Source organism: Hypomesus transpacificus, unplaced genomic scaffold (assembly GCF_021917145.1).
Source record: "Hypomesus transpacificus isolate Combined female unplaced genomic scaffold, fHypTra1 scaffold_30, whole genome shotgun sequence".
Classification (NCBI taxonomy): Eukaryota; Metazoa; Chordata; class Actinopteri; order Osmeriformes; family Osmeridae; genus Hypomesus; species Hypomesus transpacificus.
This window is the reverse complement of record NW_025813826.1, coordinates 376,312-395,903: the sequence shown is the minus strand read 5'-3', so window position 1 is coordinate 395,903 and position 19,592 is coordinate 376,312. Positions and strand designations below refer to the sequence as shown.

At 43.6% G+C, this 19,592-nt stretch overlaps 1 protein-coding gene across 3 annotated transcripts in view; it reads right to left on the bottom strand.

Moving 5' to 3' along the window:
- The window catches only part of ppp2r5a (protein phosphatase 2, regulatory subunit B', alpha isoform), a 117,459-nt gene that overhangs the window by 42,248 nt on the left and 55,619 nt on the right, over positions 1–19,592 (bottom strand). For all 3 annotated transcript variants that reach the window (XM_047015406.1, XM_047015403.1, XM_047015405.1), the window contains exon 2: positions 7,499–7,695. In XM_047015406.1, the coding sequence (XP_046871362.1) occupies positions 7,499–7,695 (197 nt within the window). The remainder of the gene's footprint in view (positions 1–7,498; positions 7,696–19,592) is intronic.

Genomic DNA, 19,592 nt, shown 5'->3' with positions numbered 1-19,592 from the left:
GCAGTGGTTTACACAGTTTCGCTAAACAGATGATTGTAGTGTTGTGATGGGCTCAAATAAACACGCATTGATATGTTTTACAACCGGACGATTTATCTGAAGACTAGAAACCGTTTTGTCAGAATAAAAAATAAACTATGCCTCTGATTGGTTTTGAACTTACAACCCTTTGCTAACCAGCACAACAGCTCAGCCAATTGAGCCATTCCCAGGCATGGACTACACAAAGTTCAATAAAGATAATCAAAAAAGCTGTTTCTCCAATGGCGAGTATTGTCAGATTTGGTCCAAGTTCAAACAGCTGTAATTCAGTCATATTTGACATATCAAGGTGAAACTTTGCATGGTACTTCAGAGGCGTGTCAACTTAAAGCCTATTAGGTTTGAACCATCCTTCAAAAATACATATGATTTAGTGACACAAACATATTGAGGCAATGTGGACATTTACATAAATACACCCCTTTCAGCCATTTTGTACTTGATTCAATTGCCTTAAGTAACATTTCTAAATATGTCAATGATACATAACTGTACCAAATTTCAAGTCAATTAGACCTTTGGTTCAAGAGAAGAGGAATTTTGAAGGTTTTCCAAAATTATCACTGTACAGGCAAATCCATCATGGCGGACCTTATGGGTCCTTGAGGCTTTTTTGTTCCTCGTGAAAAATGAGGCATGCACACCAAGTTTCAGAAGAATTGGAGCAATGGGGTGGAAATGCAATCACTCTAAAAATTTGACTTTTGGGCGTGGACTGTGGCGCCCCCTATGGTCCGATGTGGCCTATATTTGGGTGTGGGGGTACCCACTTGGATGTAATATTAATGTGCCAAATTAGAAAATGTATGACAAGGGACTTTTTGAGATATTGGGGCACAAGGAGAAGAAAAATAATAAGAAGAATACCAACAATAACAATAGGTTCCCTCCTACCGGAGAAACCTAATAAGAATACCAACAATAACAATAGGTTCCCTCCTACCGGAGGAACCCTGATAATGACTTGCGCTCCACAATGAGCCAGGAGAGACTCAATCACAATACTTGCCATTGAGTGTGAAATGGCTAAACAAATTGACATAAAATACATTATAAAAGACTTTGCATTCAGAAAAACAAGGAAAGAATACATTATGATTGTAGGTGCCTTTTTTACATAGAAAACTCTCCCAGTTTCAGGCCTACTCTGGCCTTAAAGACCAGCTGCTAGGTTCTGGGCATAGGGCCAAAACTATGCCTGCTGATAGCAGGGCCTTGTAGTTTTTTTATGAAAGAAGCATAGACACTTCTATCACAGTCAGAAGATTTTTACATTTTTATATATCTTTTACATATTAGTGGTAATATTCATTAGTCAACAGCTTTGCATCTGGTTTTCTGTAATGTAGCATATACAAATAAAAAATTGTGATTAAGAGGTTCATTTTCAATCATAATCCATAATTATTACCCACCTTCATAATTACAATAGTGTGATGTTTTTTCCACAACCATGCTTTTAATTCCATAGAGCCCCTCCTGAGATGACCACTAGTTAACCCCTGACTGTCAACAAGCAACTAAATTACCCCTAATTTATCCCAAAATAGCAATAACGTCAAGAGCAGGTCCAACGTGTTTCACCAAAACCTTTCTTGTTGATATTCATTAACACTTCAAAGAAACTGAAAAAAATAAGATGTGATGAAAAAAACATCTGTACGGTGTTCATTTTAGGACATCCTCAGATCTCAGACTCAATTGTCAGACTCAAACGAAAAACGTCAAGTCTCAAACCAAAAGTTGTCAGACTCAGGCGAAACGGCTTCAGTCTCAGAAAAACCTCTGTCATCCTCGGACAAAACACCCTCAAACTAAACGCCGTCAGAAAAACTTCTGTCATTCTCAGACAAGACGCTCTCAAACCAAACGCCATAATTCTCAGACAAAACACTCTCAAACCAAACGCCATCATTCTCAGACAAAACGCTCTCAAACCAAACGCCATCATTCTCAGACAAAACGCCCTCAAACCAAACGCCATCATTCTCAGACGAAACGCCCTCAAACTTTGTCAGAATATTTTTTGTCAAAGTTAGCTAGATGGGGGAGCTGCTGACTAGCTTTCTGAATGAGCTAAAGTAGCAGCTTTTAAAGTGAACACCATGGTGTTTTTTCTGTTAACTGGTACAGCAAGAAAACTTACTTTTGATATAGCTAATACAAAATAATTGTTTTCTGCAAGCTAGTTCACACGTGTCACGTAAACACATGTGCAGTCCTCCGGTTGCCATGGATACTACAAACAAACTTTGCTAAAGAATCATGAACGTCATCAACACACGGCGCGACGATCTGAACAACTGTTCCACCCATAGATATATATATAAACACAGTGGCGTAACTATAGGGAGTGCAAGGAGTGCAGCTGCACTAGGGCCCGTGGCGAAAGGGGGCCCGTCCTCGATGTAAAAGTGAGACAACCTGACTGGGCCCCTTAAGGCAATCTGACCGGGCCCCTTGCACCGCTCTTAAACCGCAAGTTGTGGAACACATATGATCCAGTCTTATGAATTCGCAAACATTTCTCAATTATGGTGTCAGTCATTCAGAATTTTGAGCTATCACCTGCCCAATAAACATTTTAAAAACAGTCAGTGTTAACAACAGCAAATAATTCATTTTTCCTCATTTGCCTTTTGCTGAATGAAACAAATCTCGTTTTTATTAAGTAATATTGCCCTCGAAAAATAGCAAGGATGTCTGGGTAATATTGTTGTCAAAGATTCCCGCCCACCCACACACGATTGTTCCCATCCAGTTGTTGGAATACCACAGACAGTTGTTGTTGGGATACTACAGTTGTGTTGCATTAGCGTTTTGAAGCGAATTAGGCTACCCCATGCCATTCCCTTTAACATAAAAGTGGCTCCAGAAAGCGGCAGGAACGAAAAGAGCAAGATGTAAGGGTGGCAAAGCTGTCAAAACTATCCTCATTTGGATTTGTGGCGAAGCGTGTTGAAGAGGACACTACGTCTGACCCCCAGCCCGGCAACAGCAATGAGTGTAAAACTCAGCCACCAGGGTAGGCTAATAATTACATAACGTTTACTGTCTGGTGTATGCAGTTGACATGGCTATTAAACGTCATAAAAATTCACATATAGGCCGAGGCTTTACCAGGCAGCAGCCAGGTTAGATATAGTAAACTATGTGCAGGATGTAGTCGGAAAATAGCTAAAGCTAGATAGACTAAATGTAAACTAGCATATCTAACGAACATAAAATGAAATATTCACCATCGAAGTGACTGTTTTTTTTTACTAGTACCCGGATAGCACACATGACAGATCGAAACGTCATTCATAACGTCGGATAAGCCTCTGTAAATGATCAGATTTTCTTTTCATCTCTGTGCTCTATTTAAACGTCGCAGATACGTCGGCTCATGACTGACTGTTCCATTATGCTCATTCCGTGTTGTAGCAAGCATAATCTAGAGCCAGAGACTCGCGAGTCAGAGACGTTCACTTTTTAAACCATCATCTATCTTCACATAGAAGGAGCAGTCGTTACCCTTAATTGTACATCATAAGTAGCCTAAATTTCCTTGCGCATCGCTAAGCTCAACACACAATAATTTCGCTTGACGATAGGTCGGTAAGGGGCCCGTTGGTGAGATCTGCACTCGGGCCCGCCAAGTACTTGTTACGCCGCTGTATAAACATCTATGGTTCCGCCAGTTAAGTAAAGTTTTTGTAGGCTGTATGTGTCGCATCATGAGGACGTAGCCTACATTCAATATTAATATTTAATATAATAATATTTAGAAAGGCTCTGGTTCGATATATCAGCATGTGCTGTACATGATTGTGTTGTAGGCCTATCTGTATGTCGACAATAAATATAAATAAACGAGTCCGAGACAATGCTGTCTGACAAGGGTTTTCTGATGCCGTTTAGTTTGACGTCGTTTTGTCTAAGTCTGAGGATGGTGGAGTTTGTTTGTAGTATCCCTGGTGTTACGCTCGTCGTTGTTTAGGGGGCAATATCAAGGCTAAACCGAAGGCTACACTAAACAGCGGCCCGGTCAGGTGGAAAGTGACAAGGAGAAGACTGGAACACTCAATCCTTTCAAGTAGACTCCCACCCCGGTCTCCAGGACAGCCCAAGCCGCCGTTCAGTTCGGCGGACAGCTCGCTCTTGGTTGGCTGGGTTGATCAGCGTATATAGATTTAGTTGGTATGTTAAGCACGGCGTGTGCAAAGTAATATGGATCCGCAGACGTGGGGGAACGGAACACACGGGGGACAACCAGTCGCGTCGATGGTGACACTCTCCGAAACAACTCTCAGGTTCCCCCCGTCTTTCCGCCATCCGGGAGATAAAAACAATAAACCCCTCCCCTTAATTACCCGGGCCCCAATCAAGACACCTTTCCACTCTCCTCCAATCACCACCAGATGCAAGGCCGCCGCGCAACTAAAGTGTTATATCTAAAAGTTACTTTGAGAAAGGACAATAAACCTCCCTCTCACCCTGCCACTAGGCATGCACGTAACAATGGCAACCGGAGGACTACACATGGGTTTACGTTACACGAGTGAACTAGCTTGCAGAAAACAAACATTTTGTATTGGCTATATCAAAAGTAAGTTTTCTTGCTGTACAAGAAACAACACCATGGTATTCACTTCAAAAGCTGCTACTTTAGCTAATTCAGAAAGCTAGTCAGCAGCTCCCCCATCTAGCTAACTTTGACAAAAAAATTCAGACAAAGTTTGAGGGCGTTTTGTCTGAGAATGATGACGTTTGGTTTGAGCGAATTTTTTCTGAGAATGATGGCGTTTGGTTTGAGAGCGTCTTGTCTGAGGATGACAGAGGTTTTTCTGAGTCTGACGACTTTTGGTCTGAGACTTGACGCTTTTCGTTTGAGTCTGACAATTGAGTCTGAGATCTGAGGATGTCCTAAAATGAACACCGTACAGATGTTTGTTTCATCACATCAAATCGTTTTAAAAGAGGGGAAGTGTTTAATCTTTTTGCTTAACTGAAAAGCAATTTCCAAATAGTGCTGGTGTGTTGGACAAGGCATGCCTGAAGCCCTGCTAATTCCTGGTTCATTCAGCAAGCACCTCTTTCAGACCCATTTATCTACCCAGAATACCTTGCACAGGTCCCTGGGCTCTATGTGCAGGTGCAGCTGGAGAGCTGCCACGCTCGCCTGTTTCAACATCTCCCATGCTGTCCATCTCTCCTGCTCTCCACCTCTCTTTACATTTTCCCGCCCTCCCGCCCTCCCATTTTAATCGCGTCTAGTCTCATTAGAATGGGCCTGTCCTGCCATGGATAGGGGATAAGAGGCCTGACAACGGCCGCCATAGGCAACAAAGCCTTTTATCTCCAGCCAGCGTCCTCTGGGAGGCTGAAGGACAGGACAGGAGACACCCTCGCCCACGATCCCAATTAGTGACACTCAGAGACCATGCGCAATGGAACATTTTTAACTATGTGGGTCAGCCAAAGTGGGATGTACTCATTGTTCAACCAAACCTTTGTATCGCTGATTCCAACCTGGTTGATAAGAGGACACTCATTTGAGTAAGAGGCCCAGATGAAACCCCATGGTGAAGGAGGTCTGAGTGATTGTGCTGACCATGCCCAGCTGCTAGCTGATGAGGATGAGAGGATGAGAGAGCTGGCCCTAGCAGCACTCACAGGAGTACTGCCTTTCCTAGAGAGGTGCACCTTGTTGGCTGGGGTGTTGTCATGTAAGCGTGGACCAGAGGAGAGGGATGTTCAGCCTCAGTGCTACACTGGAGGGAACTACACACACACAAAAAATAACACACAAATATATAGATTTTCATTTCTAATAGAAATTCACTTTTTCTGCGCTGTTCAGCATAACTGAGGTATCAAAATAGACATTGTTTTCCAAAAATAGCCTATTGTTTCTGTCAACCCTTACACACACCCGTGTGAGAATATGCTGTGTGTCGCCCACACTCGAACAAGCTCCATCCAGCTGACATAGAGGGTTATGTAACTGGCTCCACACACACGCACACACACATTAGGTAAAGCCCATTCAATTTACCAACCATGAACACTGCACAGGAGGGAGAGAGGGAATACAAGGAGGGAAGGAGGGAATGTGAGACAGATATGCTTCAAAACCTGAGCGGGGTGGGGGTGGGAGGGTGGGATATTGGCATCAAGAGAAAAGGAACAAATCATGGTCCGTCAGGTAGATTTGTATTCAGGACTGAGCTGTGAGTGAATCATCGTGTGGACTTGGCAGGCTGCTTTCTGTATGTAGGGGTTCGAAGGGACAATGTGAGTGCAGAGACTCAATTACACTGGGGGAAACCAGACATCTAGAAACAGCTAGGAAGAAATCAGGAGCAGCAGAAAACCAGGAGACGGGGCTAGTGAGAGAACATTGTTGACTTCTTAAACGACACTGTGTAATCCCAGTCTCGCAGGCTGGGGAGATTTAGAAGAAAGAGAGAGTTGATGGGTGTCTGTTATAGTTTAGCTCTAATCCCAGTGTTGCAGCCGAGGCTGTGCTGTCTGTCCACTGAGAGAGCCATCCCTTGATAGGGCTACATCTGTGACGAGGCTGTTTGTAATTTCCCATTGCCTCAATGATCAAAGTGCTCCTTGTTGCTCCGGCATAATAGACTGCACCTAAAACACCCACTGCTTTATTAGCAGGGGCAGCAGAAGGTGGAGAATCCCAGAGAGGGGTTAGGGTGTGTGTGTTTGGAGGGGGGGGGGGGGCATCACCCCACCCTTACTTTAGCTTCCCTCTGTCATCACCTGAACATCAATGAATACACTACATTAACCCCCCCCCCCGCCGCTGAACACAAGCTGCCAACACCTTCTGATTTCTGTTCATGTGTGAATAATAAGGGAGCTCTAGTCTAGTGTCCCTCTCCTCTGATAGTGAAACATCCATTTCCTGCTTTGTCAGGTGCTACCCCAGTCTATTTAGTTACCTCTCACTCCTGCGCCAGTGTTTGTCCTTCCTGCCCGGGGTTCCTCCCTAGCTCCTGCCCCAGGATTGTTCATCTACCCACATTCAAGTAAACTGAAAAATTGCTAGTGCAGAAAATGATGGCAACTCTTCAAGCCAGAAATACATCTGATTTGTATGTGTCTGGTGCTATGATAGCACACCCTCAGGGAGGGTTGTAAGGAATTGGGACACTGAAAATGTATAACGGTGGCCTAAAAGTTAAAGTGTGTGGGGAAGTGCACCCTCTTTCTGTGATCCCTTGCTCACAGCATCCACTACTGCTGCAGCATCATGCTGTCTGACAGTGTCAACTACTACTTTCATTCTAACATGGTTCCTGATAATAGATCCCTACCTAGGACAGTGCTACTGAACAGAACATGTACTTCTCATCAAGCCCCCACAAATCTCACAAAGCGTCTTTATTTGACCTAGCGTCCAGTATTAGAAGAAGCCAACATGTCTAATAAGGGGAGATGGGTTCCTCACCATATTGGAGATCTCTGGATAGGCAGACTCCACTAGCACGCCTCTGTTGGTGGACACGTAGTCCACCAGCTCGTTGAGTGTGGCCCTCTTGATCTCCTTGCTCTTCAGGTCGGTGACTGAGTCCATGAAGTCGAACAGCATGCAGCACTGCTGCAGCTTCTGAGTGAACAGCTCCTGTTGCTCTGTGGAGGGCGCATCTGCAGGAGCAGGGAGAGAGAACATAAGGAAGCCAAATCTACAATAGGGATGGAATATCTCTCTCTTAGCTCTTAGCTCTAATAGCTCTCTCTTGGAAGTCGCTTTGGATAAAAGCGTCTGCTAAATGAATAAATGTGAATATAAATAAAAATATATATACAAATGTAAAAAAAGAACTAAATAATGTTTAAATACTACAGCTGTGAGGGAAAACGTTCAACAGCGAGCACAAAAGCCTGCCCGCTCCAGCCCTTACAGTGAAAACCACAGCTTAGAATAATACATGAGCACTTTGACAATAGAAATTATCCTGTGTACCCAGGATCATAACTATATTTACAGTCCTTATTCAGATGACAAAAGAAAGGGAGAAGGATTGATATCTTATACAGATAGTCAACAGGACCCAGAAATAAGACTCTATAAGCACTTATCTTAAACTGCTGGAGGTTCTGGCTAACTGGCAAGGTTATGACATATTTGACTCAATAGGCCTGGTGGTACTTTGTCTTTGCCATTTCAGGCCAGTACAGTCACTCAAGGATTTTAGCATTGAGCCATTGATGGATTAAACGGTGAGTGTGTGCAGGGTTATTAGAGCTGTCAAACTTGACCCCGGCCAGGCTATAAACAGTGTCGGGCAGCCTGCCAGAAATACAACATGATGTGTAGGCTACAGGAGGAACTTCAGTGATAATGTTAGCCTATAGCTGGGAGCCATTGGGGCAAAATTACCTCTTAACTGACACCAGGACAATATGCACCTGAAACCACTGCTCTGGAGTGATTTACAGCCACACAGTGTGTGTGTGTATGGGGGGGGGGGGGGGGGGGGGGGCAGTCACAAACAAAATGAGGAAGCAACAGGGCTGTAACAAGGCTCTCCAACTCACGCTGAAGGTTGGGAGGTTGTATAAATGCTCCCTGGGTAAACAGTCATGGCTCAGTTGAGAGTAGGAGCAAATATATATTTTTTTTTATAAAAAGTTAACACCAAACAATTTAGTGGCAAAATCCATTATGTCTACAAATTATTTTAGATACGTTAAATTTAGCTAGCTTGCAAATACTGAGGATAGCATTCGGAAGTTAAGTTAGCCAATGTCGATGCTAGCTAACATTAGTTACATTTCACTGGGTCTTGCAGCGCTGCTTGATTTACGGAAATGATTATGAAATGTTATGTACTAGCCATTTGCCTACTTTAGCAAGTCACAGTATCCCCTGAGATTGTAACTGAGACGACAGAGTAAAGGATTCCTCTTTCAAGTAATAAGCCCCCGTTGAAGTTTTGAGCATTAAATTAGCTGCACGGTCTGTAGAGATCTTGGGACAAAGCCAATTTTTTTTTGTTTTGCTATTGCAGAATTCGGTCAAATAAAATCGGTAAAATACACGTAATGAGTGGCACATAATGTGAAGTATCATGCCATTTTATTTAGTTTGATTTTTTACTTGTCTAGTTGGGCAAGTTAAAAATACTTTTGTGGAAAAAAGTTGGAGTGAATAAACTGTTAAAAGGGATTTGATGATCACTAGTATAGTGATTACATTATTCTGTGTTGTCATCATAATTTTTTTTTTTTTTTTTTTTACAAAGCAGCTAATATTGCCAAAAGCGACAGCAAGCTAGTGGACTGCCGAGTCACTTTCACTCCAAAATGGCGGAAACGTAGTGCTACTACTGGGCACTGGTGTTGCAATGGAGCATTCTATTGGCTTTCACTGCTTGTCAATATACGTTATTTGCCCATTATCTGACAGACTGTACCCGCACAGATGTGCAGTTCTACAGACTCTGAAGAGCACAGCAGGGTGGTGTAGTAAGGTTGTGAAGACTGGCAGAACCATGTTGAGAACACGTTTCCACTCACTCAAGACCTCCTGTTAGTGACTGACTAAAGCACAGACTGGACCATGATTAGATGACAGATTGTGTGTGTTGGGGCGGGGGAGGAGGGTAAGAGAGAGAGTGAAGAGAGACTGACAGGCCAACAACCTGACACTTTCATTTGTGGAGTCTTCCTGTTCCTAACCATCAGATAAGCCACCCATTTCATTTTTTTTTAAACACCAGTCACTGTCCCTGCCATTACAGTATCATTTTCCACAATTGAATGATGAAAGTGCTATTAGTAACTAGAGGTACAATTTCTGGGGAAATTGTAGGGTGTGCTCGTTGCAGATGTGACGGGCATGTAACAGCTGTAGCCACGCTCCGTCACGACAAGGCTCGTTCGCCACTCACTGGGCTCGAACGCACAACCTCCGACTTGCCAAGCGTGACCACTACCAGCTACGCAAAAGAAAAGCTAGCTCTTCGTTGACGCGGGTGGCCTGTTACATGCATGAGGAGCGAGTTTCACAGTTCTAACTCCGTTACACTCACCCCTCTGAAACTCACTCCGGCGGTTAGCTGCGCTTACCTCGTGAATCCGGGTCACGGCACCAATGTGACGGGTATGTAACAGCTGTAGCCACGCTCCGTCACGACAAGGCTCGTTCGCCACTCACTGGGCTCAAACGCACAACCTCCGACTTGCCAAGCGTGACCACTACCAGCTACGCAAAAGAAAAGCTAGCTCTTCGTTGACGCGGGTGGCCTGTTACATGCATGAGGAGCGAGTTTCACAGTTCTAACTCCGTTACACTCACCCCTCTGAAACTCACTCCGGCGGTTAGCTGCGCTTACCTCGTGAATCCGGGTCACGGCACCAATGTGACGGGTATGTAACAGCTGTAGCCACGCTCCGTCACGACAAGGCTCGTTTGCCACTCAATGGGCTCGAACGCACAACCTCCGACTTGCCAAGCGGGACCACTACCAGCTACGCCAAAGAAAAGCTAGCTCTTCTTTGGCGCGGTTGGCCTGTTAAATACCTGAGGAGCGAGTTTCACGAGTCTAACTCCGTTACACTGATGTGTCTGTTTATTAACTGTAATTTTAAAAACTTATATTTCTGTATTTTTAAAGAAAAATGCCTACTTAATATTTTTTAATAATTATTATTATTTATAATATAAGATTGCATAGATTTAAAAGCATACATTTGCTGCTCATTTACAATTCAAAATAGTAAAAGCGGAGTGTAGAATGAAACGGTTGTCTTCTCATTTCCCCTTCCCTTCTCAGGGAATAGTGATAAGCTTTAGCAGCCTCAGTTGAAAAGTTGGCTCAAATTAAGATATGGAGCAACCGGTGTAAAAATTGTCCTAACCTCTATGACTTAAACGTCCCTTTAAGTTTTTCCCTTCTAGTGATATTTTCAAGCATTTAGTCTACTCATATGGCATTCATTCATTTGGAACCCCCTCTGAAACAAGCTGAACCCCCTTGGAAACAACCTATTCTAAAAACTTTGTCCCCGGCAGTATTTCATGGAATCGCGATTCAAACAGTACCATCAAAACGTAAATAAGCTTGACATTTATTACATTTATGACATTTATAAGTTTGCTGGAAGGGATCATTGTTAGTAACAATGCCAAATGCGACCATTTGGTCTCAGTCTACACTCAGTCTAAAGCCCTGCGTGGAGAAGCTGACCCCGGTAAATTGTGCTATGAGCAAGCTAGCTGCTGTTGCCAGCCAAACTTCACAGAGGGGATTGTTTGAATGCGTCGGAAATGAAAAGCGTTTCTTTTGACATAAAGTTTAGGCTGTGGTATTGGAAGACAGCGACGCACCACACAAGCTTCAGTTTAAATACATGTTTTAATGGGCATTACTTACTGTACATGCAAGTCTTGAATTTCTTAAACGTATGATGCTGCTACCGCGGCACGATACAATACTTTCTGTGCAACAGTCTTACCAGCAAATCTATACACGTCGTATCTATGCATCGTCGCTGACGTGTGCTGACGTTGCGACGTTAGGCTAGCACTGAGTTCCCTTTGTGCACACAAGGCACTTTTTGCCACAAAAACGTTTTAAGCTTCTAAACCGTGCAACGGAACGTAAATGAACACATAACCCCAGTCCTACGCAATCTCCACTGGCTCCCGGTCAAATGCAGGATAGACTTTAAAGGTCACATGATATGCTGTTTTTGGATGCTTTAATACAGGCCTTAGTGGTCCCCCAGTGTTTCCCACACAGACTTATTTGTGGCGGTGCGCCACAGAATCAACACCGGCCGCCACACATTGCGTTTCGTAAAATATTTTTTTTTATCGCTATTTAGGTTAAAACACGCAGCGTATTCGTTCAGCTGCATTTCCTTTCCCCTGCTCTCCCTCCGTCTCTCTGTCATTCATGCGTCTTTCTCACATATGCACGCAGTCAGCACCTGTTAGCAACAATGCATACATATGCCGTTCTAGTAAGACCGACAGCTATATCAGCGAGCCTTCAGCATTAGTGCCGTAGCTAAAAGTCGAGGAAAGTTGAGGCTACTTTTCGCTAGGTAGCTTACTCACATTTACATTTAGTCATTTAGCAGACGCTCTTATCCAGAGCGACTTACAGTACTCGAAGTTTCCCCTTCGTTCTTTTGGTGAGAAGTCTCAAGAGCTAGCTACTTACTCGGCGTCATGGAGCCGACCAGTTAAATAGTTGTTTAGCACTAGTGTTGCTACATGCATAATGCAGAAATTATATGTTGGTTGTTGTTAATTTTGTAAAGGTGTGAATCATTTTGGATTAATATTTAATGTAACAAATTACTAACAAATTAACTGTAACGAATTATTAACAAAGGAATTATTACGACCCCCCCCCCGTCTGACAACCCCCACCCCTCCCCGCCACAATTAGATTTCTAATCTGTGGGAAACACTAGGTCCCCTAATACTGTATCTGAAGTCTCTTTCCTGAAATTCAGCGTTGGTGCATAATTACAGCCACTACGCGCAGTCCCACAATGAGCTTTCCTCAAGACACGCTGTTTCTGTAGGTTTAAATGCTAATGAGGAGAGAGGCGGCACCATGCGCTAATGTTTACAGTGGATGAATCGCAAGGGCTCGTAGCCCCGTGCTGTGAGATGCCTCGAATTTTCCCAATTTCTCATCTGATCACCCTGGTTTGCAGAGGTGCACACTCAGTCATTTCAATGAGGGGGAAGGCGATATCGCGCGCGCCATAACAGCAGAATGGTTATCCAAATAACAAAGAAGTGTACAACACTCGCGTTACAGCATGTGTATTCACACACATACTTGATGCTACCTACCTTTACATTAGCGACAGTAACTCAGCTGTTAGCTGCGGTACTGATCCAGAATTTTTATTTCAGCAAGGCCCGCTTTGTACTAGCTCAAGTTGAGGAAACAGTCGTGGGTGAAATATCTGGCGCAGACATACAAAACCTTGGGAAGTTGTGTCGGCGCATTTCCAGAGAAAATAAAATTAAGACACTAGGTCTTCACTGTAAAATACTTTAGTATTTTCACTGCTAGTTTTCCTTTGTACATCCAAACTGAGCAAATGTAATGCTTCGTTCCTTTGCAAGCCATGATGTCTCTCGAGGATAAAAACACTTGCACGGTCATAGCTCAGTTTCTCATGGGCGGGCCAGATTATCTGGGCGGGCAAAGCAGAGAGAGGGGAGGTAACCTTCTTCCTTGTGACGTCACAAAGAGGAGATTTTTAAACCGAGCGTTTGAGCTTTCATTTTCTCAAAGACGGAGTAGAATAGCCAGGGCTTGGTTTACACCTATCGAAATTTCTAGCCACTGGGGGACCAAAGGCAGGCTAGAGAACTCATATTATATTATGTTAAATAACGTTTTCATGTCACGTGACCCTTTAAAATATTACTCACCACCTACAAAGCCCTAAACAACCTACATACCTGCAAACTCTGAAGGGCTGAAAAAAGTGACACATTTAATACAGCCCAGCCCCCCCCCCCCCCCCTCCCCCGATAAGAAAATAAAGGAAAAGACGTCAGGTAACATAGTCAAAACAACAAACAAAAATAAGTTCGGATACGTTATTTCGGTCGATTATTCCTCCACTTCAATAATACCAATTGGTATTGTGTTTTATATGGTTGGAAAGCCTGATTAGTCACCTATACAACAAGGTACAACTTGTAAGGATTGTGCATTCGTGGAATGAGCAACACAGCTAACCGTGTGGGTAGCAGCCACAAAAAATGTGCGGAAATCCCCTTCACATGGGTCTTGACTAGGGATGGGTATCGTTAATTTTTATCGATATCGATACAATTTTTGAGATACTTTTCTATTTCTTAAGTAAAACAGATAGAACAAGGGGAACGTATTGCTCTCAGGAGGAGGCTGGCTAAAAGGAGCATATAGGCACAATGAATCCTGACTCTGGCTAAATCTAAATCTGTCCACTACAGATGTACTATCCACAACCTGGATGAGTAACTAGACTGTGATTGGTTGGTTGACGAAAAGTGACATTGTCAAGCTCATCGACTTTATGAAAAGTTGAACACGTTTCAACAAAAGGCACCTGATATAGCTAAATGACCAGCTAACCAAACCTTCCTTATCTTATCCTTATTTTCTTCTGTCTCAGTTTTTTTTTTTACACGATGCTTAAGCATCCCACAGAGCCATGCTCGCGGTGACTATGTTTTGAATGATCAGCAGTGAGGGAGGGAGGCTTGTCTTTCCACACACACTGTGCTCGTAATTAATTTTGCAGTTCGCACACACAGCAAATTTTAGGGGCAAATGCGAGTGAAATAGTTGCACTATTGAGCCCTGAATTGGCTTATTATTGTCAACAATGGAGACTCGCTACGAAGTTGGGGTGCGCTCACCAGAGGATTGTCCTGCAAAGGCAGCTAGAGTTGGCACCGTTGCGATTCGAAGACAGTTGAAGTACTGCATTTTATCTTTATCTGATGCACAACATGGAGGTGCTTGTTCATCGCAGTTGTTTCCCCCCTTTACAAGAAATTACTTTAGAACATGTATTGCACTTTGCTTCATCTTTATCTTTGGCTTTAATAAAATGTAGCTAAGCCTTTGACCGTTTCGTGCGTTCTGCCATTGTAGCTAGCAACAAAATGATAAATTAAGCGAAGCGCGTGAGGCAATTAAATTCTTCTTTGTTTAGTTTAAAGGCGGTTGGTAGGCCATTCAATCGAATTTAGTCATTTTATTAGTCAAACGTATGTTTGTGCACAAGTGATTTGATTTAAATAACATTACTTATTTCTCGAGACATAAGTCAATGTTACATTATATTACTTAGTCTCAATAGCGGTATCGATAAGCTTGGACCTTATTGATATTTGGGTTTTGAGAAATTTGGAAATGGGTCCTTACAGAACCGGTTCTCAAAACCCATCCCTAGTCTTGACCTCGATCTTTAGCCAGGCCCGGCTCCATTTGCACCTTAGCCCTGAGTCCAGCTGTGCTATATCAATTGAATCCTTCTCTTTAAATAGTTGATTCAAGTAAGTGTGAGCCATTGGCCTTGTCTAAGAGGCTAACAGCGGATGGGAAGAAACTGTTTTTGTGGTGTGTGGTATTGGTCCTGATGGATCGCAGCCTTCTGCCGGAGGGGAGTGGCTGAAACGGTGTGTCCAGGCTGGGAGGAGTCGGCCACAATCTTCTTCGCTCGCCTCAGGGTCCTTGAGGTGTGCAGGTCTAGCACCTTGACATCTGTTTTCAGATGAAAGGTGCGTTAGAAATAAAACGTATTATTATTATTATTAGGTCCTCGAGGGTAGGCAGATTGTAGACGATCACCTTCTCAGCAGTGCGGATGATACGCTGCAGTCTGCTCTTGTCCTTGGCAGTGGCAGAGGCACACCAGATGGTGATGGAGGAGGTGAGGATGTTCACCTCCGCCGCTGAAGAGATCCCAAAGTTCAGGCGCTTGTAGCGTCTCAAACCAAGGTGTGTGGTGAATGTTGTGATGTACCTGCTGTCTAGGTGGAGTTCTAGCTGATGGTAACCGGCAGGCAGGTCGAGCTTGGAGAAGACTGTAGCTCCATTCAATTTGTGGATCTCGTCGTCCATGGTGGGAGGGATGTGGCGTTCACGTTGAATGGCACTGTTGGCCTGTCTCATGTCGACACAGACTCTAACTTTGCCCGGATCCTTCGGCTTGGGTGGCGTCACAATGGGGGAGACCCCATGGAGTAGGGTCTGTGATTGTCTCAATGATGTTGTCATCCTCAAGCCGTTTCAGCTCTTCTTCGACCTTCTGTCGGATGTGAAAGGGCACACGCCTATGTTGCTGACAGGTTGGCTGGATGTCATTGTTAATGTGAAGCTTTACTTGAAAGTCTTTCAGCATGCCAATGCCTTCAAACAGCTCTGGGTATTTCTGTACTAGCTCATCTGCTACTGTTTGGCTTGTTGGAGCAGATACAGTGTTGACGATCTTGATGAGGCCTAGCTCTTTAGCTGTGTCGTAGCCTAGCAGAGAGCAGCTATCACCCTTCATTACATAGAATTCCGCCATGGTTTTTGTCTTATCTGTCTCTGTACTACATGTGAATGCACCAGTTATGGGCAGTGGTTTGGTGTTGCCATACGGAAATATCTTTATATTAGCTGGGCTAAGCTGTGGGCATGGTTCTAGTGTGCTGAGAACCGATTCACTAATAATGTTCACTGCGGCCCCAAAATCTATCATTGCCGCAATCTTCACCCCATTGAGCCTAATGTATGAGCGTGGTTGGATAGTGTTCTTGTTGCTACTGGCAGCAAATACATAACCTTCGTCACTACAAGACAATTCCTGTGTGGTATTATGTGTTGTGCTGGTGATGTTATACACTTTCTTATTCATTCTGTGTTGCTTACTGTTGTCCCTGTGTTTTGTATCATAGTCCTTTCCAGGTGTTCTTTGCTTTGACATGCACTGCTTGGCGAAGTGGTTAGCTTCCCGCATGCTTTACAGCCTTTTCCTTTTGCTGGACATTCTCTGTCGTGTGGATATTTTCCTCCGCAATTCCTGCACTGGATGTTGGGCTTGGCTCTCCCGGCGCCTCGGCTGGTAGCTGTTCGCCCAGTCTGATGCACTCGGAACATATACTTAATACTGGACGTTCTTTTCGGCGGAAAATACGTGCCTAGCTTCTGCTTGACGTCTGCAAACTTATCTTCTTCTGTTGCGAACGTGTCATAGATATGATGCACACGCTCTCCTGCCATATGCAGTAGCAATGCTTTTTGCCTAGCATCTCCGGCAATATTTCCTACTATAATATAGTTCTCAAACCTTTGTATTCACTTTGTCCAGCGTGACACACGCATTTCACCCATTTCTCACGCTCTCACGCCACACCTTGTTTATCTCACGCTGAAAAGGAAACGCCAAACAAGTAGCCAAGCTAACGTTGTAAACATTCACGGACGACGCGCAGGTTAACCGAGTGAAGCAACATTGACGCACAAACAGCCGTGCAGGCCGCGGGAACTAGGGGTGCTGCAGCACCCCCTGACAGCACGAGAATTTAAAATGATATGACTTAAAAATCCACCACCGTGGCACAGCTCCGCAGTAGCGGACTGGCAATCGGGAGCACCAGGAGAAGATTAACTATGGAAACCAGGGTAAGAAACGTAGGGTGGGGCTGAAAAATTAAGAGACAAAGAAATCACCTTCATTAGACAAGGTTTTACCAATTGAAAAACGGCTGTTTATTTTACATGAAGCTCAACTATTTTGCGCTCAAATAAAGGCAATTTTTTTTTGCTATGCACACTCGCTTTAAGGATTGAACTCCCTAACTTGCATCACATTGAACACAGACTATGCTTGCATTAGCAGGGCAGCTGTGGTGGCGTATATTTGGGGGCCAGTTCTGGTGGGCCGGTCTGGATCAAAGTCCAGGGCCAATTTTTACTCCCAGTTCCTCCCTGCCGCCCCGCAACATTAAGCCCCAGCCAGCACCCTCCTGATAAAATATGTTCCCGCGGCTATGCAGCCGTGTAAACTCGCCTTTGGGGGGAGTGAAGCTCGCAAAAGCTCGCCCAGGGGGGGCTACCAAATCTGACGCCAAGGTTTTTGGAAAAGTTGGCAGCCCTGTTAAAGTACATTTACATTTACAAAGAACCGGGTGACTCGAAAAACGTTGAATGCAAACTCTGCCAACAACGATTTATTTTTCATAGTTCAACGTTGTATATGATGTAGCTTACCACCTGAAAAACGTAAGCTGGCCTAGCCCTACTTCGCTCATTCTAACGCACTGGGTTGAAAAATGAATATGCCTATTATAAGAATCACATCCAAATCGAATGACATTATCTTCTCCGGCCAACACAACAAATTGTTTCTCTGTAACCCATTCAGTTTCTACGCAAGTTTGCATGCTGCAAGTTCAGGCAGTGATAAGCGCGCTCTGATGATTTGCATGTTAAACGAACAATATTATTTATTTGTAGTACATTGTAAGAGATAAATACCATTGGCATTAGGTTACAACAGAACTGGTAATACGAGTCTTATTATTAGTAGGCTATTAGCGGCTGAATCTGCAATGTCCAGCAGCCATTGAGTCAGATCGAGAAAATGTTTGTACGTTTTCTTTTTTTTTTTGAAAAATAAAAGCGTTTCAAATTTCAATTAGTCGATTTTCAGACGTTTTAGTCGAGTCTTGGTCGACCAAAGAAAATCTTAGTCGGGGACAGCACTACTATTTAGGAAGTTTTGACATCAGTAAACACACTCATTGATGTAACAAAATTAACTGATCTATACTGAAAGTATCCACTTTATATTGTCGTTCTGTTAGCAAGCCAGCCCCTTTGAAAGCAGCTGAATATCGGGTGTAAAAGCGAATTCACTTCTTACTAATGAAACAAGATTTCCCTATATTCCATACTATGCTTAGATTCATTTCATTTCAACTTGCTGCAGACCAGAGGACCATTCAGAGTGAAGGGGCTGGGACACGAAGAGGCAATTTTTCTCTCTCATTATTTTATGTCAATCGCGTCAATCGCGTTGTTTGGATAAGCATTTTGACTGCACTTTGTTGGATTAATAAAGAGGACACCTGCAAGATATGAATTCCCGGTTCTCTCTCTGATCGTGGGAAACTAAACCCATTTTAATTTGTACACACACACACACACACACAGATTCCTGTTATTATTAGATATATTAGTTGGGTTTCACAACTGTAGGTAAGACGACCATAAAAAGGTATCAAAACTAGGGCTGAACGATTAATTGCATTTGTGATAATATTGCAATGTGACAAAACAGGATTTTTTTACCGCAAAGGCGGCAATTTCACTTTGGTCATATGACACGCGAGAGTAAAGCAGTTTGCAGACAAGGATCAACTTGGCATGCTATACTGTACACCTTGACCTGTACGATGGCCTCAGGCTCGACAGAACCTGACACTACAGACACTTTAGTGTCAAAGAGGCACTAGAGTCAGTTCTGTGGGAATATTTTGGCTTTAAAAAAAGAAGTGTCAAGAATTGTACAAAACCTGCCTGGCTAGCGTTGCTACCTCACGGGGCACCACCAACCTAATTCAGCACTTAAAAAAACACCACAAAGCCATGTACGATAGTTGCATGGCTAAAACGCCGAACACCAGTGTGTCAAATACCAACAGCTGACCAACAATAAAGGAAATCGCAAAGGTTTCATTAGCCATACCATAAACCTACTCATTTCAGTGTGATGTTGGCAAACCACTACTGTACTTGGATGTATTGTTCATAGTAATAGTCAAGATGATTAGTACAAGTTTCTCTACAATGTCATGTTGTTTTCTTGAAATAGCATTAGACTCAAACCATATGCACAGACACTGAAAATCTTTAGGCCTAAACCAACCATTGTCACCAACAAGCAACAACCGTGTTCCATAGCAACGTTTGCGTGAGTTTTGGCACATTTACAGTAGCCTGTTATTGGCCTGCGAGGCTGTGATTGGAATACGGGATTGGAGCTGTCCCTGACGGGACAAATCAAAATCACCCATA